General features: G+C 46.4%; 1 protein-coding gene across 2 annotated transcripts in view; it reads left to right on the top strand.

The window, feature by feature from the left end:
* DOC2B (double C2 domain beta) overlaps positions 1-23216 on the top strand; it is a 192713-nt gene that overhangs the window by 59615 nt on the left and 109882 nt on the right. The window contains exons 3-4 of one of the 2 annotated variants that reach the window (XM_089772149.1): positions 9116-9190; positions 21862-21930. In XM_089772149.1, the coding sequence (XP_089628275.1) occupies positions 9116-9190; positions 21862-21915 (129 nt within the window). In that variant the 3' untranslated portion in view covers positions 21916-21930. The remainder of the gene's footprint in view (positions 1-9115; positions 9191-21861; positions 21931-23216) is intronic. The other variant, XM_075904663.2, reaches the window with a different exon arrangement.

Genomic DNA, 23216 nt, shown 5'->3' with positions numbered 1-23216 from the left:
CCAGGATCTACCTCCAACCCAAATACCCCTACCCCTCCTTCTTCATGCCCCTTCTCTGAGGCCCCGCCCCTGCTCACTCCATCCTCCCTCCCCCATCCTCACTCACTTTTATCAGGCTGAAGGCAGGAATTTGGACTGCAAGATGGGTTCAGGACTGGGGCCATGGTGTGGAATGCAGGCTCCATCTGGGCACCACTTACCACAGGTGGCTTCTGGATGGTGGTGCAGGGCGCTATGGCAGGCTCACTTTTGTCCTAGCTCTGTACCACTTCCAAAAGCATCCGGCAAACTCTCTCCATCCCTGCTCCCCTCTGGTCTGTGGAGATGGGGTAACTAACTCCCCTACCATGCTTGACCAAGGTCCACCACCACATAAGCACAGAACAAAAACAGTTCTATCCAGCATGTGTGTGTCTGTACATGTTACTTTTTATTCTGCTGAGAAACAGAAATTGAAAGCCCAGAACTTGCAAGAAGCAAGAACTGACAGATAGGCTTGGACATACCAGAGCCATTAATTTATTTTTATGAGACCATAAGTATATGTGTACCATGTTTATGATGAGATTTGTAACTGTTATTTGACAGGTGATCCTGACAGGTTTGGTAAAGTTCCGGCACTTTGGCTGCCCTTCTCTTTGTGATGAGAATTGTAACTGTTATTTGTAAATGAGAAATTTAGCATTTTATAAATGTTTTTAAAAAATAAAAAAAATCTGATTTAAATACAAAAAATCGGATTAAAAAAAATTGATTTTTATCCACCCGCTTTTCCACACAGTTCAGCCCGTGCATCTGACTTGACCCACATCCTATCTTCCCCCTTCACTATTCCAAGCTAGGTAGGGCTCCTACCCATGCAGTTCTGCATGTCTTTTTCAGTCTTGCCCCATATTCTGCTCTCCGCCCAGCCCCTTTTCACCGCCTCCTGCTAATCCAGTACTGAACTACACGAACAGAGCTATGTTGATGGACATCCACCTGGACTTTCAGCCCCCTCTTCCTGTGCCCCCCAAGAAAGCCTGTTTTAATGCTGCAAACCCAAGTGACGACATCCACGGTCAAGGCTTTTCCCCCACTCTAACACGATGAATGCGGAAGTGGGGGCACACAAAAATACCCCAAAACCTTATCTTCCTAGGCTTTGGTATAAAACTTCCCCCAAAATCTTAAAAACCTAGATTTTTGGGGCTAAAAATTCGCTGCCCCTATCCAAGTAATGATAAGAAAGCCAGGGGAGAGATCACTTGGGAAATCTCAGCCCTACAGTAAAACCAGGATGCAAAAACTAAATCAATACCAGGTTAATAAAAAAGAAAGAGAACTTTTATTATCACCACAATATTCCTGTTACAAGCATAATGACTAGATAGAAAAGTCACCAATTAATATACTCATGTCCCCCCCCCCCCCATGGGCCAAAAGCTTAGTTACAAAGGAGAGGAAAACCCGTTTTTTAAATGCACAGACACCAGATTCCCATTCCCAAACCTTTTAAAATGGATTTATCTAAACTTTACCCTACTTACAGATAGTGAAGAGTCTTTTCTTGGAGAGAGACATTTTGTCTGTCCCCCTCTCTTTCTTGGAGAGAAGCTGCCCAGAGACAAGGGAGGGAAAACCCCCAAAATTCCTTTGTCCCAGTTTGAAATCCCTATCTGCATTTCTATTGGCTGAGCAGATACCTGGCGAGGTAAAGTTAACCCCTTAGTCCCCAGGCTGTTTCCATCCCTCATGGTCATGACATCCACTATTTGCCTTGGAAGCTGTTATGCTGTTCAGATTGTATCTCTTAGATACTGATCTGTGCTCAGTTGAATCTACATTTCACTGAGAGGATGAATGACTGGGCAAGGCACATTTGCACTGGAGTGAAGGCGCTGCTAGGGTATGCTTTGAGTTAATTACTTGGGGAAACTGAGCAGCCCAGACTGCAAGCTTCATTCCAGTAGGAACTGACCCTGACCTAATCTTCAGCCTTGACTTCTACCTCTAACTTTCCTAATGCTTTGTTGCTCCAGAGGTGAGGCAGCGGGAGATGGGATGCTATAAGAAAGCCTTCATTGTGGCACTACTTTGGTTGTCTCCGAGGACAAGACTCTGCCCTGAGGATGTGGATGGGCTGCGTTGTAACCAGAGCTTCTGGAGAGAATTCTGGCTAACTCTGTTACCATCCTCCTTCAGATGCACCTAGCACAGCAGCCTGCCCTGCTGGGCGGTGTGTGTGTGTGATGGACACAGCTTTACCCCATGCCAGGTAGCTCACTGAAACACTAGATAAGAGCAGGACCTGTGCTCCATAATGAGGTTCTGTCGAGTCCTTGTGCCAGTCACAGAAAGGCGGGGAACTCCTTGTGCTTTCTCTCCCACCCCATGCGTAGTGGCTGCCCAGAATCATCTAGCCTAGAATATGGGGTGAAACCCCTCTAGTTGGATGTACGTGAGCGAACGCTTTGGAGGGAACATTAGGGACCGGGGGATATTTGAGGCCAGTTGGGTGGGCTAGGGGGCTCACTGAGGGAGAGGTGACTACAGCAGACATAAACTGCAGCTGCTGGGCTGTAGCAAGGGCTTGTCTCTTTCATGCTAAAATTAACCACATGCCTAAATCACATCAGGCAATTTGGGAGGGAGAGAGGAATGACATTAGGAGCTTCTGACCATTTTCCAAGCCATTGTCACTCCGTTTTCCTGGCTGCATCTGTTCAAAAAGCTCTTAATAGCCTCCTCCGATGGTAATTTAATTGAAATGAATCAGTGGGTGAATTACAAAGTGGCTTGTCTTCCTACGTCTATCTTCATGGGGGATTTGCTTATTTACTTCTTTATTTGCAGCTTGGCAAATGCAAAGGACCTTGCAGGGAGAGGCTGTGAGCAAGGTTGGCCTCTGACCCCCAGGGCAGGGCCTGTCAGTATTAGGGATTCCACTTGAGAACGGGAAGGGCATGTTGTCTAGTGATGAGAGCCAAGCACTAAGCATCAAAGCTCCTGCCCTTTGGGCTGGTCCAATACTCACTGATATGTCTGGAAAAAACTCCAAGGGCATGTTTACGCAACAGGATAAAAGTCGAATTAAGCTATTCAACTTCAGCTACATCAATTGCTCTTCCTTTGACTTTCCTTACTCCTTGTGAAAGAGGGTTACAGGAGTTGGAGTAAGAAGACCTCCAGTTTGCCATTATTTTGAAATAATGGCTTGCTGTGTAGATGCATTTTTTGTTATTTCAGAATAACGTTAGTTATTCCAGAAAAACACTGCTGTGTAGACATACCCCAACTGAATTTAGCAGGCTGTAGCTCAGGCCCTTGGTTCCCAGCAGTGACCGTTGTTTTGTTCGGTAGCCCTCTTTTCTCTACGCCTGCTGTTGGGATTCCACTGAGCTCTTTTTCACTGGGTTCCTCAAGAGTTCAGTCCGACTTGAGCCCCGTTGCTCAGGTTCCTTTATTTGGCATACAGCAAGGCTAAGTGGAGTTGATTTGAGGGTATAGGGCATACCAGATATCTAAAGTTACACAGCAGATCTCTTCCTTTATGTACATTCCCACATTTTGGGTTTGGCTTGATCACTTTGTAAGAACCACTAGGTGTACTGCATGCTCTGTCCATGCACCACTTACTCTTTACTTCATCTTTGCATTCCTGATGTATCTTGTCTGTTGGGAAGTTTCCTTGGGGATTCACCCTCTTATCTTCCCTAGTACAGATGTTCTGTTTCAAGCCTGCTGATGCATTTACCTCCTTAATCCTATCTCCCAGGAAGTGAGCCTCACCCAGGTGTCAAGCCATATTTACTTCTGCATTAGCCAGTCTGTGAAATGGGGATAATACTGTGCCCAGCTCACAAGGGCTTTTAATGCTTGGGAAAGGCTTTACGATCCATTGAGGATAGGAATAATCTGTGCAAGGAAGGTGTTTTCTCCCTTTGTATTTTATTAACTTGTATAAAGGGAGAGCAACTGCTGTCAGATGACAAGCACCAGTGTTGTCTTGCTAATTCCATTGTCTTCAGCAGAGCAACTTCTGATTGACACTGGGGCACATGAGGGCAGAACTGGTCATTGTCTTCATTAGCACAGTACTTCATGCATAGGTAACAAACTTCTCAGGAAGATGTAGAACTAAGGAGAACATATTATGGCTTTTGTTACCGGTTTCGCAATAGCACCTGGAGGCCAGTGTCCTGCTGTGCCAGGTGCTTCACTATACTCGTGCCATTTTGTTTTTCAGTCGCTTTCATTCAAAAGGACCAGGGATCAAGCCATATTTTCTCTCTCCTCCTAGCAAGTAACCAGGATCCCAATTAAAACTAGACTGGGATAGCCATAATATGTTTTCATATAAGACTCCACGTTGGGGCTTCTAATTGGCCTAGAAACTGCTGAATTTGGTTTCCCTTTTCTGTGCTCCCGAGCAGCTGCTTCTAGGCTTTTATATTCAGGACAAAGATTGTCTCTCATCTGTGTGTGTGCAGTGGACCCTGATCCCAAATGGAGTATTTGGAAGCTCTTTCTAAATGAATATTTACTATTGCTGCTTCCACCTCCTGACAGAGCACAACTGAGCTTGGGAGAGGATTTTTGTATTTGATGGGAAGAGAATGGGAATTGATGGATTAAGCAGTGGTTGGATTAATGCAAATGAGTGATGCATATTCATAAAATTCACATTGGATCAGTACATCATTTGCAAAAAGCATCTCGGCCTGTGGCTTTTAGGTAGTGATAACAGCTTTGTGGGTTTTAGCTCCTCCTGTTCCTTCAGGTCGCGCACATCCATCATGAGCATCGTTAGTTGCTCCACAGTTCTCCCCAAGCTTGACTCTTTGTCAATGAATAAATACTGCAGAGGGAATGCTTCTCCCTTGGAATCTTGTCGGCTATAGTGTGTTGTCAATAAAGATCAGGGCTGGCTGAAGGACTCTTTTGCAGCCATCTGCTTGGAAAAAACAGTCTTACACCTCTCTAATTGTAATCACATGGATTTGTTTGGTAATGGAATGGCAGAGGCTGAAAACAACAGTGAGCTTGGTTTATGAGGTTTTGTCTTCTTGCTCTGCTGAGTTCACATTTGACAGATGGAATAGTGATGGGGTGGGAGAGAGAATACTTTTTATTGGACCAACCTCTGTTGGTGAAGGAGACAACATGCTGAGTGACACAGCTCTTCTTCCTCAGGTGAGCCGTTGATGTGTGTTGTCTGAGAGTGAAAACTCCCCTATTTTATCCCACTCCAGCCTGGTCTTTCCCAGCCTGTCCTTTATTATTAGCAATTGTGAAGGGAGCACTGTTATGCTAGGCACTGCACAAACACATGGGGCTTATCCGCACAAGAAATTTGTTGCACAGGTGTACATGAAGGTGAAAATTTAAACCTATTTTAGTTAAACTGGATTAGCCCCTGTGTAAAAATGCTCTTATTTTGGTTTGAATGGCTTGTCTCAGTTTAACTTAAACCTGTTCCAATTTGACTTTTCCTTAAGTTGCCAGAGAACAAGTTTAAACTAAACCAAAGTAGGCCACTCTTCATTCACAATTAAACTGATGAACGTTTGTGTGTAGACAAAGCTATGAGAGACATTCCTTTCCCCAGAGAGCTTATACTTTCAATAGACAACACAGACAAAGGGTGGGAAACAGGAAGGAAGATTGCAGGTCTGGGAAGAAAACTCAGGTCTCCTAACTGAATTCTCAAGCCAGTGTCTTATCAACCATGCTGCTCCATTATTCTCTTCTTGAATGCATAGGGTGAGATGGTTGACTTGTGTCAATTGGTATTGTTTGTACTAGCTGAAAATCTGGCCCCAAGTTTTACAGTAGAGGAGATCTGCTGTTATGTGGTACGTTATGTGCCTAGCTTCAGAGCTGAGAAGCCAATTGGGCATTGGCTCCATAACTAATGTGATCACCTTTCTCTACTGGTTCGCTTTCATTTTGTTCCTCACTAGCTGGGTGGTAGAGATTAATTGAAATGCAGCATTGTTCAAGCAAATCCATTTAGTTTGGATTCACCACTGATATTTTCATCCCTTCAACTGGTAGTTTTATGGCTCTGATTTAAAAGCAAAATTCACTTCTCTGCAGATGAAAATGCTATTTCCACTTGCTCCCTTTAGGATAGGTTGTTTCTTTTTTAATAGCTCTTTCTGATGGAGAGAAGATTACATGCATGAAACCCATAAGAAGCATCATGCTCCTTGCAAGAACCCTCATACCAGAGACAGACAGAACTCTTGCTCTGAAAATCCAGGATATTTGAGAATAAATACCCCCCAAGGTCATGCACAGTGTGTGGAGCTGGGTGGATTATTTGTTGTAGCTGTTGTATGCAAGGGATTTAGTCCGATGTTTCTGCTCTAAGTTATCCATAAGCAGGCTTTGATCTTTATACACCTATTCATTGTATGCAATCACTTGACCAGCAGTGAATATGTTTCTGCTAGTAGGTTGTCTAGCAGTGTTTTGTGCAGGTACGTGTGCTTTGCTTTTCCTAAGCTGTTAGTGTGTGGCCTAGGGATGTTAAAATGCATTTAATTTTGTAAATATGTAACTGCTGTAAATTTCCTGCATGTGCCAACCTGCCTCCCCCTTGTGCTGCTGCCTCTGTATCAGACGCAACAGAGCCAGTGCTTGGGGGGAGCTGGCTCCCTGCAAGGACTGGCTCCCATCTGCTCCCTTCTGCTGCCTCTGTATCAGAGGCAGCGGGGGAAGGGGTGGTGTGTAACCATTAGGATTAACCGATGAGCCCATGCAGTTCATGGAGGACTCCATTGTAGCACCTGTTTACACCCCCTTGAGCATTCACATGGTATCAGGGGCCACATCCCTACCTGTCCCACTCCACCTGAGGGGACATTAAGGGCAACCACTGCTTTACATATACTGACCTGGAAGACCCAAGGTTGCTGGACGTAGGTAACATGAACAGGAATGTTCTTTCCCCTTGTTAATTTCTGCTCCATTAATGAAGTAAGTTTTTAATATACCTGCTTTTATATTTCACAGATTTTTCTTTGTGTTGTTTGTTACTGAATACAATTCTGTTACTTAGAAAATAAAGTCGTCTTTATTACTTTCCAATGTTCGCTGTGATGTGCCTGGCAGTTCTGAAAGCACTCACTTATCTGTTATTGTCCAATGTGCCACAACTCACAGGATCAGTGACACATGCAGTATAATCACCAGTGCACAGCAAGTACTGGAAAATTACCAGGTGCACTGACCATGTTATAGTCAGATAAATACACCAAGCACCACACAGTTCCTAACAGGTCACAGAATAGCAGGGCCAGGTAGACCAGTAGTTTTCAAACTACGGGTCATGACCCAGTATTGGGTCATGGAATATCAGGCTCTGGCTCTCATTGCTTGAGAGAGATCAGGGGGATCAGGTGACCAGTGAGGGTGATAAGGCAGCTACCTGCCTGTCCTGACACCACAGACTGCACTGTGTCCCAGAAGCAGCCAGCAACTGGCCCACTCCTAGGTGAGGGGTGAGAGTGTACAGGGCTCCATGCACTGCTGCTGCCCTGAGCACTAACTCCACACTCCCATTGGCTGGGGACCGGCTGCTGGCTTCTTCTGGGGCACAGCATGGTCTGAGGTGCCAAGAGAAGCAGAAAGCTTCCTTAGCAACCCCTCTGCACCACTGACTGGGAGTCACTCCAGGTAAGATCCTCCTGCTACCACCCCAACTTCCCCCAAAGCTGGAGCCCCCTCCTATAGCCCAAAGTGCTCATCCTCAGCTCCACTCTGGAGTCCACACTCTAGTCAAATTGTGTTGGGTTGCAGGCATCAATAATTTTTTTTCAACTGGGTCATAAGGAAAAAAGTTTGAAAGCCACCACGGTAGAACACAGTTTCCCTGCAACACATTACTGCGGTTTACAGTTCAAGTGCTCTTTCAAAAACTTCCTGAGCTCTATAGCCTTTATGTCTAGCTATTCAAATTTAGCAGACTTCCAATTGCCCTCCACCCCAGTGGCAGCTTTCTCCCTCCCCACACCCCCATTTGCTTCACAGATGTTATGCAAGACACAGCAGGCAGCTATAACAACTGGGATTTTTTTTTCCACTGAGATTCAACCTTGTGAGTAAACAATGCCAGTGTCTTTCATTCTACCAAAAGTTCATTCAATTTTCATTTCTCATCAGCTGAGCACATAGTTAAATCTATTCTTCGTGCTGTCAAGGTGGCCCAAGCGATTTTTTTTGCCTCACTATGCATTATCAGAATTTCCAAAAAACAGTGCACTGGATAGTGGCGGATGACACAATGGGACACTTACTCCTAATGCACAGCGCTGTGTGTTGATGTGATTACTCCTGATGAGTCACTGCCTCAGTGTTGTGTATAGCCAAGCATGCATGCATGTGCAGAAGTGATGCACTAACTATAGTGGCTTCACGCCAACATTACTTGTATCAACCAGAATTTGCAGAGTAAACCCGGTTTTTCTGATGATAATCTATAATCGATGAAGGGCTGTGAGAGGTTCATTATATACATACTTTCTTGCCTCAGGAGTCTCAATGCAAATAAAGTATCAGGTGGGCAGAAAGCAGCTTCCTGCTTCTCTGAAGGCTGTTCTTTCCTCACACTGTGTGTTAATAATGGGGATTAGATAGGTGTCATCATCCTCTCACCCTGTGCACAGAAGTACCACACAACAGCAGAAGTATGTTTGCACATAAGCAATTATAGAACAGCAGAACCCTGCAATTTTATACCTCCAAAATTGCTGAGCTGAGTTACTTAAGTCTTGAATTAATTGTGACATTGGTGCCAGGATTGGCTGTTACTTTAACAGCAGAGATGCAATACAATCAATGCAAAGTACTGTGAGAGAAGTCTTCCAGAGGCTCTCTCTTGGTCAGAATTGTACTCTGCATTTGACTTCCAAGAGTCTGGCTTTTTGCTGCACAGCTTGGGCTCCATGGTAGTCATATATTCCCATTGACCAGTTCCAGGGAAAAGACATAATTGTTAGTTGGGTATATTTGTTGATGTAGAAAATGGATTCTAAGTCACACAGAGAGGCTGCTCAGTCTGAATAGTAAAGAGCTGGCCTATGTTGTAATTGTTGTAACCTTTCTTGTTTTTTCCCCTCCTCTTCAGGGCCTGAAGCCAATGGATCATAATGGTTTGGCTGATCCATATGTCAAATTGCACTTACTCCCAGGCGCTAGTAAGGTGAGTTGTAGTTTAAATTCAACCTAAAATCTGTGTTTTGTACATAGCTCAGCGTTGCTCTTCTGTCTGCCTTATGAAGTTATGCCATATGCTGACATGTGTATAGCAATATACCATGCTGCTGTTTTGGGTTGGGGATCATTTTCTAGTTAAAATTGACTATGTAAAACAATGTTGTATTTTAGAGGCAGATTTTCAGCAAGCCTCATTTTAACATGCATGCATAGTCTGCAAGTACATCCATGTTCTAGTAGTTATTTAGCAATGACAACGGACTTGGTGCTGTACAGTACAACAAAAGAGAGAGTCTCCAAAGAGAGAAGGGTGAGGTAGCACACTGATGAGTGACAGTGCAAGCAATGGTATCAGTACAAAGACGTAGGTGAAAGAGTGCACTGGTTAAATTGCATATGCTCAAAATGTACATAACAAATGAAAAAGTGTCAGTCTTAGTGAGCATCTATGTCAGAAACACATCAGGTGATGTCCTGGACTCACTCAAGTCAAGCTACCCAGTCAAATCCCTCCTCCTTTCCAAAAGCCAGAGAGGCCTTAGCTGACTGAGCAAGAGAATTTTTACCATTGACTTTAACAGAACCAGGATTTTCATCTTGGGGCTTATTACAATATCCATCAAAAATTAGAGAGCTCAGATTTGACATTAGGGTGTCTCTCCTAAATGCTTACTGGGCCTAAAGTCTCTCCAATTAAAGAAAGAATAAAGCACAAGCAACAAGCTATGGTCAGGGCAGGAGTCTGGCTGCACAAAAATGTAGTGTGATCTGGAGTTCGTGCATTATCGGGGTAGTAGATGGAGGTGGTTGAAACAATTTTCAGAAAATCAGAAAATGTCATTTTGACACAACCAATTTTTTTTCAATATTCTCTAAATTTCAACAAAATTTGCTTAAGAAAAAATTGGAAAATTTTCACAAGTCTCAATGGCCTAAGTTGGTGTTTTCAGAACGAAAAGTTTTTTTTAATTCACTTCCTTTAATAACAGGGTCCAAGACATGCTGGGCTTTAAAGATGATCCCTAATACATTGAATTTCACCTAAGGCTGAGAGAGTCACCAGCGAGATGCATAGATGTTATCCTCTGTGTAGTGACCCACTCCAAGGAGTGGTTGATCACTGTCCGTGACTATCCTGTCTCCAGTGATGGACGTGCTCACAAGCTTCGTGGGACCAGTAAGAGACTTGTTGAAAATGAGCTGCTGAATGACAGTAGAGCAGGCTGCCAGGGAAGTCACTAATACAGATGCTTATGTCCATCATAGCTCACGTGGATTAATGTCAGTTTTGCTGATTTAAAAAAAAAATGAAGTTCTGAAAAGCTAGCAGGGTTTCCAGTGGGAAGAGCAGACCCTTACACAGAGGATCCCAGTCTTCGGGGCTTTCTAAATGAGAGAGGCCAGAAGGGACCATTATGATCATCTTACTGGACCTCCTACTTAACACAAGCCAGGGAACTACCAGCTCTATGATTCCTGCAGAGGAGAGGGCTAGAGAAATGAGGAGAGGAGATAACCACTGCCCATATGGTCTCACTTGTTTAGTTGGTATAACAGAGGCCAGTGAATGTTTGAAAACTGCACAGTTCTGTTTGTCCCTTCTGTATTCCTGACCAGGACTGTGGAATAACCCCTTAGACTCCCCTTTCTTCCCCTCCTGCACCATGGAAAATCCTTCCCTTAGTGAGCCTGGTGCCAGCTAAGGCAGGACTGTGGGAAGTTAGGACTTTGGGAGGTTTGGGAGCCTTGCTGGGGCTCTTGTACATTTCAAAGGAGGAATGCGGAACTCCGCCTACAACCCAGGCCAGCGGGAAGTCCCGCTGACTCTGGGCTGCATGCAGAGTGCCTGCTTTGAAATGCACAAGAGTCCCGCATTGGGGTTTCAAAGTGGCAGTGCTGCACAGTTGTGTGGTGTTGCCACTTTGAAGTACTCCTTCTCTGCTGCACCTTATACAGTACTTATACAGAAGTACTGTATAAGGTGCAGCAGTACTGTGCACTTACCATATGTAGGGCCTTTCATTTTCACATCTCAAAGTGCTTTGCAAAAATGGTTAAGCTTTGTTATGGCTATTTACATGCTGTGTAGCTGAAGCACACCGATGTTTTGGACAGTTCAGCTCTAAAGCTCTGAGAGTTAGGCCTCAACACCCTTCAGTGGGATGTGGGCAATTAACTTCCTCAAGTGTCTCTTAAAATCCAGCCCCAGTGACTGGCTCAAAATCACCCAAGAAGTCAGTGTGGGAGAGCCAAGAATAGAACCAGAATCCTTGGCTTTAAGTTATGTCGTCTAAGCACTGGGTCATATTGGGAACAAGTAGGAGGTGCTTCCCTGCCTCTCTTGGAGGGAATTTATTACACCCTTACAACCCTTCTTCCTTACGTGCCGTCTGGTACAGACAGTTTAAGGAAGAGCTAGTGTGGGAAAGGAGGATTGCACTCCAGCAATGGAGTGATTCTTAACCATCTGCTAGAGGGTAGTAGAGTACCTTCCTGGCACATCACCTACTTGGAGACGAGACAAACTTCTGCTGGGGAGGGGTCCCTTAGGCCTTTTCTGTGTCTGAAAACTGGGATCCTGTTGGGAAAATATTCTGAAAATAAGGGTCTGCAGTGCATTAAGCTATTGTCTCCAGAGCACATTAAAATGGTGATGGAGGAGAAGCTGTTTTGATCAGAAGGCTGCAGCACATCTCTTGGGTAGCATCACTGGCTTTGCAGCTCCATTTACTTCTCCTCCTTTTCTGTCTTAGACCCACCTCTTAATACCTTCCCACCACCATATCTGCTTCTCTTTCACAATCTGCCCAGAATCTTCCCCCCAACTCATGCACACACTTGGTCCCTCCATCCACTGAGCTAACTTTTCAGCCTTTGTTTAATTTGCTGGGCCTAATTTTCATGTGTGGCTACCTAGGTCTGGCATCTGGATGTAGGCTGTCCACTAGCAGTTGGCTGAGCATCACATTTAGATACAGCGTGGGAATCTATATGTAGGTATTTCAGTAGCAATAGGTTGCAAAGAGCATTTAGGTGTGTCAGTACCAGTCCTCAGTTCTGAGGACTGGCTTCAGTGCCTAGGTGTGAGATTTGGGTGCCCAGGAATGTACCCTTCTTTATAACTGTGTTTCTGTGCTTGAGGGAGAATTGCTACAAGAGATGCTGGGCAGAATTTAAACTTCTGTATTTATATTTTGGAGGCAGGAGAAGCAGGTAGAAAAAGTGACCCAAATAGGAACCAGAAGATGGTGGGAAAGGGAAGTTGAGCCACTTGCGTTACCCTCACCCAACCATCCCTGGAATGTCAAAGCTAGATTGTTCCTGGGCAGCCAGACACTGTAGTGGTCACTGCTGTGGGCTGGCTTTCTGCCCTCCCCCTTTTCCCCTCCATAAAGAAAACCTCTTCAGAATCATTTGTACAACTGCAATGGGAGGTGAACTGGAAACCCAGGGCTTGAACCAAAAAAACGGGATTAGTCATGGGCTAGAGTTTAACTGCAGGGCACGTTTTAGCTCCTGAGTGATGAGTGATGACTGTCAGATTTCCTGTGTCTTGCTGATCTTGGTTTCCTTGATGAATTAATAATGTGTTGGCTCACAGCAGAGCAGGGGATGATGAGGGCACTGTGGAATGACAGAACTGATTCTCCAGGACTGGGCTGATACTTAGCACACTGTCTCTGTCTTTGCCATCCTGCCCCGGGTTTCCTAGTTACTGTCTTTGCAGCCTTTTTAGTGGAGGAAGAAATGCTGTCATTCACTGTTTAAGTTTCATTCTGCTTCATGGGACTAGTAATGTGTCAGTCACCATCTGATATTCAAAAAGCATCTCCCTTGTGCTTGAGCCTGGGAAAGGATCACTGGAAAGCCAGCTCATTAAAAAGAGATGCCACCTTTGGCGGCTTCTGTCCCATCCTGCGTGGTTTTTCTTTCCTTTTCTCCTCTCTTCCATCCTGCAGTTGGAGGATGGTGAATGTAAATGACTCCAGTGCAGCAGCGGCTCAAAATGGGAGCCATGCAGAGCCACACTGGGGATACAAAAGAGCTGGCTTGTTGTGTATGATGCTGGCTCATCTTTGACTGTGTGGGCTGGTTGCTAACTTGTATTCAAAGAAGCTTCACCAATGCATGGAAAAAAATCTCCTGATGTTACTCTGCCATGCAAGCAGCTGTGCAGTGTAGTGGGGTTATGGCAGTCAGAGGAGTGGTTTGTGCAGTGGAAAATGGGAAAAGTGGAGCCAGGCCATTGTGTCTAGCATGCAAAGACAACTTCTCTGTTTCATTACATGAAGTGTCTGAGACAACTTGCTCTAGCAGATCAGGCCTCCTGAGGCCAGCCGGCCAGCTAGCTGAGAGATCACGAAGTGTCAGAGGTGCCCTAGAAGGTGCCTGACTATAACTGGGGATGGTTGTGACAGACCAGGCCAGGTCTGGGCACAGCTGAGGGTGTCCGCTCAGAGCGAATTGCTCAAATTTGGGGCTCCTTACAGCCCCCGAACTGGAGACCTTTCCAAACAGGCTACAAACCAGTTCCACAGAGCGCTTCAGCTGCCTGCCTGAAGCCTCATGAGCCAAACCCCTCCGACATCCCAGCAATATCCGTGCCCCAGATGGCCCCGGGCCTCATAAACAGGTGAGGGGGTTTTAGAGCCCAATCTCACCTTCCCCGAACAAGTTCTGTCCGGTTCTAAGAAACCAGCCACAGATCCCAGGTCAATTTACACTCTGGATCTTACCCACAAATCATGCTAAACCAATCTACAATCTAAAGGTTTATTACTACAAGAAAGAAAAGCATGAGAGTAAGGTTGCTAAAGTATCATACATTACATGCATCGAATCTCCCAGTTCTCAATGCAGGCTTGCAGCAAAGATGTTATAACTGCTGGCTTAAAAGTCCTTGGTGTGCATCCTATGTCAGGATGGGTCCACAGTTCTTCCCGGCTCCTGGTTCCCTGAGAGGCTGCATATGGGGTCAGAAGCAGATCTGAAGACCAACATGGAGTCAGCCACATGGCCTATTTATCCCTCCTTCCAGGTTTCTTCCAAGCTGGCTAGAGTCACATGGCCAGTGCCCAGGTGTGTCTTTGACCTCCAGAGATCCATTGTTCCCTGGAGACTTGTTCATTAGCATGTCAATAGGCAAACATTCCTGGCCCATCACTCAACAACATATAGAGAAATTTCCAGTCTCCATATAGAGTACATATTCATAACTCCACCCCCAGACATTACACAGATATATGAAGAGCATATACAGAACCAGTAGATAGTAAGCTTTTGTTTGACACCTCACATGGCTCCCTTTGTATCACTTTTGTGGCAAACACCCCCCCTATGCGTGCAGCAGTGACCCGGCTGCTCCCCTCAAAATCCAATAACGTGACAATGGTATATGTCTAATAAGTGCTCAGGAGACTGTCAGCCAACGGTCAGGGCAGTGTGTGTGTGTGTGTGTGTGTTACTGAGAAAAGGTTTAACGTCCGTGCCTTTACCGCTAGGACGGGGTCCCGTCGCGGAGGGCAGCCAACAGGCTGACAGATGCCCCAAGTTAATAGGAAGAGCTTATTACATCTCAGATTTTAGCTGCTAGGATACAGGATCCCTTCACAGCGGGCAGTCTAGGGAAGACTGAGAGATGCCCCAACGGATCTGTCACCTGGGAGTGACACAATCCAAAACGCCCAAGCTCTCCCTATACCTGTCCCTTATGACCGGCTGGAGTTCTTTTAAATTGTGCTTGGTTCTGTTACAGCAACTGAAGGAGTCAGGTTAAAGCTTAAACAGTTAAAGGTTTATTAAAGAAGCTTATAAATCATATGGCTGCTCCTGCAAATAGGTGAGATCAGGCTCAGGGTTGTGGGGCAGTGTTCCCTTTAAGCTGTGCCCTTGGGCAGCCATCCAGGAGAAATTCAGGTGCCTCCCAGCTGATTAGCAAGTGCCCACAGGTGGCCAGAGCTGGCGGCATGTGTTCCTACTGGTGGTGTACATTCACACATGCTCAGTGTACATAACATTCCGTACATGGATGGAAAAAATAGAGAGGACATCGCCGGGAGCGGATATCTCTGACAATTAACAAACATGTAGAGGAGTTTAATACAGGTTAAACCTCTTAAATCCAGGACTCTCTTGTCTGGCAACATCTGTGATCCGGATATTGCTGGACCAGAGAGTCCCGGTGCTGGGGATTGTGAGCCATCCTGGAGTCTGGCAGCAAGGGTGTTACCCACACAATTATACATTCTAGGGGCACCCACACTCACTTGTTCCTAGGGCTCAGGCATAACCGTTACAGTATAGGCACTCTTCTGCAGTCTTAGGCGTAACCTTACACTTCGTGAGTTTGTGGGGTCTTTTACCAGTGAAAGAGCCTTATGCAGTAATATCCTACTTAATCTCTATTTATTAACAGTCATCAAAAACAGCATGCACACACCAGGTATACAGTTCTCACAACTCCCAGTGAGACAGATGAACTCATCTTCCTGGCGAGTCAGGATCAGGTCTGTCTGGGGGGACTCCAGTTTCAGCACGGCCATTGGCACAGGGTTGAGGTCTAGCAGCAGTGATCTTGGAGCTATGTCCTAGAGTTGGTTCCCAAAGAATTTCCTTTTGGGCCCTGGTTTAAATAGTGAAACCTAAGTTTTGCTTAGCTATACCATAACCATTATTTTACTATAATTTTACTAATCAGTCGTAACATACTCTCACAGAATTACCTAACCAATCCTATCCTTCAGAGGGGTAGCTGAGTTAGTCTGTAACAGGAAAAACTTAAAAAACAACAAATAGTCTAATAGCACCTTAAAGACTAACAAAACATGTAGATAGTATCTTGAGCTTTTGTGGGCACAGCCCACTTCTTCAGATGACAGGAGTGTTGGAAGTCCAGATCCAAGAATAAATAAGGGAAGGAGGAACAAGGGGCAGGAAGGGGGGGGAGGCGGAGAGGGAAAAAAAAGAGACAGCGAGGAAATAAGTTTCAGGGGGTAGCCAAGTTAGTCTGTAACAGGAAAAACTTAAACAACAACAAATAGTCTAGTAGCACCTTAATGACTAAATGGTTACAAGAGGCTGATAAGAAGCATTAGCTTGCACTTGGAAAGGAAGATGACCAACACCAGATTCTACACAGACATCAAGAACTATTAGCACCTTCATTGTTTGGTTGGTTGATAATGTGCGAGCCATCCGATATCCCGATTCATACTATTTGCATAAGAATTAAACTTGTGAATGAAGTTAAGTTCCAACCCTTCTCTGTGTATTTGGCTTGTGGAATTGGTCTGGAACAAAACAGCGACTTGGAGATCCATTAATGAGTGTCCAGGAAGATAAGTGTTCTCCAACAGGTTTTTGTTTGTTGCCTTTTCGGATATCTGATTTGTGTCCATTAATTCTTTCCTGTAGAGACTGTCCAGTTTGGCCAATATACATTGCAGTGGGGCATTGCTGGCATTTGATGCACAGATCACATTAGTGGATGAGCAGTTAAATAAGCCTCTGATTTGGTGGCTGATGTGCCACCTTTGTTGATTTACACCTAGCAAAATTAATTATACAGAAGTCAGAAACATTAAAAACCAGACAGAACTTGTACAGACAAACAATAGAAAAGTGAGGACTGTAATCATAGAATGAGGATTCCACAACTTCAACTATTGATAAACAGTTTCTTGCCAGACAAAATGCTGTTAAACTTCATTTTCTTTACCCACCTTGAGATCTGTTTCTTATAATCTGGTGATAGTAGGTGCCATTAGGATGGAATCTCCTTCTGAACAGCCTGGTGTGACACTATTTTAATGCAATTTAGATTGAATGTGAGTATATGGCTCCAAGCTTTACAGCTAATGGCTGCTGCTCTTCAATCTGGATGCAGAGGCAGGCTTTAGGCCTTCCATATGGTTACAGAAAAGACATATGGTTCCAGGGGAGCCCCACCACTGGGGCCAATGGCAGCTGGAGACCCCATCCCGGACTCCCCGAGCCGGGCAGGGGCAGCAGCAGGGCTGAGAGGCCCTGTTCCCAGGGAGCACAGCAGCAGCGGGGCCACCAGCAGCCGATAAGCCCCGTCCTTGGGGAGCCCAGGGCAGTAGTGGGGCTGGGAAACCCGGTCTTTGAGGAGCCCCCAGCAAGGCACAGCAGCAGTGAGGCTGTGACATCGCATCGGGGATCCCCCTTATCCTGCACCCCCATAGCAGCAAGATGAGACTCCGCCAGCCAGTAGACTAGAGAGGGTTTATTGCTTCTTCAGGATACAGCACAGACATAAGGAGTCGGGCTGGCAGCCCTAGACCCCTTGGGGTAGGGGTGCATAGGCCCCTCAACTCCCAGCACTCTGCTTAGTCTCCTCTTTTCATGTTTTCCCTGCAAAAACTGCCAGCTCCCAGGCCCTACCCCCCAGCTCTGCCTCCCTTCGTTTGTCTCTCCCCCTGGGAAGAGCCTTGTCATCTGCTCAAGCTGGGACTAGGTGTCTGGGCCAATCCACATGTGGGTGAATCAGTGGGAATCATGCATCACAGCGCAGGGGAACCCCGGGTTACAAAGCAGACAGCACCCCCACTACCCTCACCAGGGCAGGAAGCCCCGTTCCTGGGGAGTTCAGGTAGGGCGCAGCAGGGCCGTGGTGGCTGGGGAGCTGCATATCCAGAGAGCTCTAGCCAGACCACTGTGCTGAGCCCAGCAGCAGCAGGGCTGCAGCTGAGCCAGCCACAGGGAGAGGCAGTGGGCTGGGAAGCCAGTGGCAGGGGAACTCCCCTAATCTGGCAAATTTCCTCATTTAGGAAGGGTCCGGTCCTGAGGGTGCCAGATCAGGAAGATCCAACCGGTACCAGCAAATCATTCATTTCCAGGAAAGCCCCAGCCTACAGGCTCCTGTTGCTTTTGAGAAGCAAATAAAATCCCCAGGCTGGTTTGTCTCCCTGTTGTGGGTGATGCAGTTTTCTTGAATATTCCGTTCTGTTCTCTTGCTGACAGTTAATGCTTTGTACGGTGAACCTTTGTGACCTCCCGTAGTGGGTTGGTGCAGTGCGCTCCTCCTGGAGGTCCACTGGGAAGTTTCAGTTAGTGCTGCCAATTTCCTTGGCTGTATTACAAGCATGGGTCCCCTGTTAATTGCTGGGTACGATTCAGGATGTTATGTTTGATCTACCATAAAAAACACTGTGTGTTTCAGGTCCTCGGAGGCCACCTCTCCAGCTGACAGTCTCCTGAGTCACTCCCCTGGACACTGGGAGCTGAGCATATCCTTACTTTCCTCCTTTGCTCTGACAGTCTCCTGACTTTCAGTGGACACTGTCAGGCCTGTTAGCCTCTGAGGAAATATGTGGTTCCTGCCTTGCTGGGGAGATTTTCTGTATCATTAGCTTATGAATAATCAAAGAGTTATTCTTCTTGTATCCACACCTAGATGATCTGGTCCATGCATTCTCCTATATGTTGGAAATTCTAAATAACCCCTGAGGGAAAACAGAACTTTAATATTATTGGCCTATTAAGGTGCTTGATGCAAACTACCAGCCAGAGACCAAAAATATTCTTCCCACACAAGCTGTTTAGCATGCGTTTGTCCTCAGTGCTTGTTTGGCTGTTCTGTCATAATGCAATTGCAGCCTGCAATTGAGTTACTGTATCTAACATCTTTTGAAACACACTGGTAATCGGCCTTTAATGAAGAGCTTATCTTGTGCCAAGCCGTGAGTCTGGAGGCTTGCAGCCAGTCCTCCCAATGGCCTGTGTCTCCAAAACATATATGATGATGATAGCAATAAAATGGAAGGAAGAAGGTTTGAACTCTGCCAGGAAGATAAATGGCTGTCAGCGCCTCCTTAAATCTCTCCTGCAAAATTGGGTCTGATTTTGAAACCAGTTTACAAAGTTGGGAAACATTTAAGGTGAGCCAGGCATTAAAATCAATCTTAAGCTGAGACAGAACAAGATCATTCCTTTTTGCAGTCTTGTTGGGTTTCATTCCTCTCCTGCCCCCATGGAAACACCTCCCATAAGGCAGTAGTGGTTTCACTTGCAATGTCTTTGGAAGAACTGTGTTGGATCCTGACCTGACAGCTGTACTAGTTGATTCAGTTATTTTATTCTGAAAGAGAGCTCTGCTTGAGTGACATGAAATACGATTGGTTTTGCAGGGTTTTAGCTGTTCATAGGAATCAATTCCCTCCCTGTGTTCCAGCTGTGCTTTATGGAACTGCAGGATTGAATCTCTCTCTGAAGGATCAAAGAAAGACCCTTTCACTTACAGGAGTCTCTTGTGTTCTTTCAACCAGCTTTCCTGTGAGATGATAGTAGAACAAAACTCGGAGTGTTGGGCAAATCTAAGGTCTCCCATAGACAGACTACTTTTGAAAGTACTGTTATAATACAAACAAGCTTAGAGCCCAGATGTGCTGGGCAGTGTACTAACATGTAGTAAGGGCTTCTCTACACAGGAGTTCTTCCCAGTTGTACCAGTTACATTCAGCTCCATAATCACAGTAGTTATAGCACTTTGGCTTCTTGGGTGGAAACTCCAATTCTGGAATAAAAGTGACTTTTCCACCTTAACTTAGGGCATGTCTTCTCTACCGGCTGGATCAATGGGTGGGGATGTGTGTGTCAATTGCGTCTAGTATAGATTAAATAAATCAACCCATGAACTAAGGATGTTAGATATTGTGTAATTGAATGGTCATGTAACTGCATGAAACTTTAGTGGTTACACAACTATTTGATAGTCCCTGGGAGCAAGGTTGGCAGCCAGTGTGCTCTCGGCCCCACTCTCTGGAAGCCCCCTGCTACCTCGCGCTGGTGCCTCTGTATCAGAGGCAGTAGCACAGGCTGGCAGGTGGGAGCCTGTCTGTGAGGGGAACCAGTTTAAAAACCAACTCCCCATGCAGACTGGTTGCCTGATGTCCTGCGCTGCTGCCTCTGAACTCAGACCCCTCACAGACAGAGTCTGCTTCACCGCAGCCTCCCCTACTCCCCCCACAACGCACTGCTGCCTCTGATAGAAAAGCAGTAGCATGGGGGGGCAGGCTTATTGATTGATCGTGTAGTTGACTACATGTTGACATTCCTACACCAAACGCTCTCCTGTTGATTCCAGTACACCACCAAAACGAGAAGAGTAAGCAGAATTGAAAAGAGCGCATCAACTGTGGACTGGGAATGTTAAAAATCATGTAACAGGGTAATCACGTAATTGCTGAAAATCTCAGCGATTACATGGTTACCCGCACAGTGGGCTCTACAATATAAAGCAGAGTCTGCAGCGAAGCTTCCCTAGGACCGGGCTGCTAGCCCCTGCCAGCCTGGCTCCCGGGGAGCAAAGCAGACACCCCTTGCCTGCCTGGTTCCCAGGGAGGTGGCTTCGCTGAGAATAATGGACAGGGATGTTAAATATTGAGGAACTGACTAATCGAATAGTCGATGCATTTTGCATTGACTATTTGATAGTCGATAGGGCACCTCCGCCTTTGAAGTGTAGCAACTGTTGCTAAACTTCAAAGGCAAAAGCATCCGTGGAACCCAGGGTCAGCGGGGGAGACTCCCCCGCTGACCCTGGGGTTCACGTGGCGCTGCTGCTTTGAAATGCCCTGGGGAGCCCCCCAGCTGGCCCCGCTGGCTGCATGTGGTATTTCAAAGTGGTAATGCTGCATGGAGCCCGGGGTCTCACCACTGGCTCCACGTGGCACTGCTGCTTTGAAGTATCTCTTCTTCTTCCCCTCCTTGCTGCCTCTTCCTGAGAGAGGCAGCAAAGCAGGGAAGTGACTAGTCGACTAGCCTGTTGATTATCTGATAAGCATTTGCTTATCAGTTAGTCGACTAGTTGTTCACATCCTTATAACGGACACTGTTAACCAATTAGCATCCGCTTATTGGTTAAATGGTTAGTTGTTTACACCCAGATATCTCTACTGTCAACTTACTGCAGTGAAGATACCATGGGAAACAACCTAAGTTATTCGTGTAGCTGAAATTGCTTAGCTTAGGTTAACAACCCATGGTAGCGTAGACTAGGCCAGTGGTCTCCAACCTTTTAATCACAAGATGACTTTTTCAATGTAAGTGCAATGTAAGATCTACCTCAAACCCAAATACCCTTGTCCCATTTCCTTCCTGCCCCTTCTCTGAGGCCTCACCCTGCTCACTACATCCCCTTTCCTCCCCATCATCACTCACTTTCACCAGATTGGGGTAGAGGTGCCGACTCTGGTCTTGGGCCAAGGAATTTGGAGCATGAGAGGGGCTCCAGGGTGGGGGTTTTGGGTCCAGGAGGGGTTTCAGGGTGCAAGCTCTGGGAAGGAGTTTTGGGTGCATGGGGACTCTTGTCTGGGACAGGAGATTGGGTGCAGAGGGGGGTCAGGGCTTGGACAGGGGTTCAGGAAGCAGCCTCTGGCTGAGTATTACTTAACTGAGATGGCTTCCGGCTGGTGGAGCAGTAAGGTTGATGCAGGCTTACTCCTGCCCTGGCCCTGCACCACTCCTGAAAGCAGCTGGCATGTACAGCAATGGCACCATGTGCTGCCCCTCATCTACAGGCACTGAGCCCACAGCTTCTACTGGCCACGGTTCCCCATTATTGATCAATGGGAGCTGCAGGAGAGGCGTCTGCAGGCAAGGACAGAATGTGGGGACCCCCTTCTCTGTCTCTTTCAGGGGCTGCAGGGACACGCCAGCCACTTCCAGGAGCCGCAGTTACCACAGGGATGACTCCAGCCATAACAGGTTAGGCATTTTAGAACTCACTACTCAAAGAATTAAATGTAAGTGTAAGAGAGAAATGAAAATGATGAAATGCACAGACTAGTCAAAAACCAAAAATAACTCACTTTGCAAGCAGTAAAAGTACAAACAACAACCCACGTGTGTGTTGGGTCAGGAGATGAGAGGGAAGGACTATGTGTGTTTGTGAGAATGACAGACACACACAATGTGCGAGAGTGACAGATTTGCATTACTGAGCTCCCTCCATCCTCTTCTCTCTGTGTGGCGATAGGGTACAGAAGTGGGGGGAGGAGGGACACCTTGACATCAGTGCCCCCCCTTTTCTCTCCCATACTGTGCACAGGAAGCAAGAGACTCTCAAGGGGACAGCTCCATGGCAGAGAGCAGGAGCAGTATGACAGTGGGTGGAGGGGCAACAAAAGTGCCAGCACTTGATAGCTTCCTGGCCAAACCAGTCAGGATCACCTGTCAGAGGCGCCAAGATCTACTAGGTCTAAAACTGCTTTCAGAGAAACAATAAACTAACCTCAAGGAGTCTCTTATGCTGGAATAAGAGTGCCCATGTGGGGGAGCTGCATAGGCGTAACTAGAAGGTTTAAATTCACAGTCTGCTTTACCCCTTTACAATAGGGATGAGAATGGGTAGCCAGTTAGCTGTTAAGCATCACCATTGCCTGGTGATACTTACAGTAACCAGTTAACCTGCACCTGGGAGCAGTCCCATTGGGCTCACTGCAAGACGCCAACAGCTGGCAGCCCCGTGGGGCTGCCGGAGTCAGCAGGCCTGTGGGATGGGTGCTGCTCCAGCCAAACTGAAGCAGTTCCCCACCTGCAGGATCCTGCTTAATCGGTTAACCAGTTAAATGTAACATTTAACCAGTTACCGATTAAACTGGATTTTACATTCCTACCATATAGACAAGCTCTGAGAGAGTTCTGGCCCCAAAGAGCTTACATTCTAGATAGACTAGACTAGAGCGGGAGAGGAAGTGACTTGGCCAAAGCTAGTCAGTGGAAAACGCAAGAACCAAAACCCAGTTTTCTTCTTCGAGTGCTTGCTCATGTCCATTCTGATTAGGTGTACGCGCGCCGCATGCACGGATTCCAGAGCTTTTTTCCCTTAGCAGCATCCATAGGGCCAGCAGGGAGCCCCCTGGAGTGGCGGAGGTATACCGGTGCATATATACCCCTGCTGGCCCCTCCACCCCCTCAGTTCCTTCTTACCGCCCCTGACTGTAGCTGGAGCATGCTTTCAGGCTATTAGCCTATCTCTTAGCAGTTGTATT

This window comes from Pelodiscus sinensis, chromosome 21 (genome assembly GCF_052426305.1).
Source record: "Pelodiscus sinensis isolate ZL-2025 chromosome 21, ASM5242630v1, whole genome shotgun sequence".
NCBI lineage: Eukaryota > Metazoa > Chordata > Testudines > Trionychidae > Pelodiscus > Pelodiscus sinensis.
The sequence above is the reverse complement of the archived record's forward strand: the minus strand, read 5'-3'. Positions and strand labels throughout refer to the sequence as shown.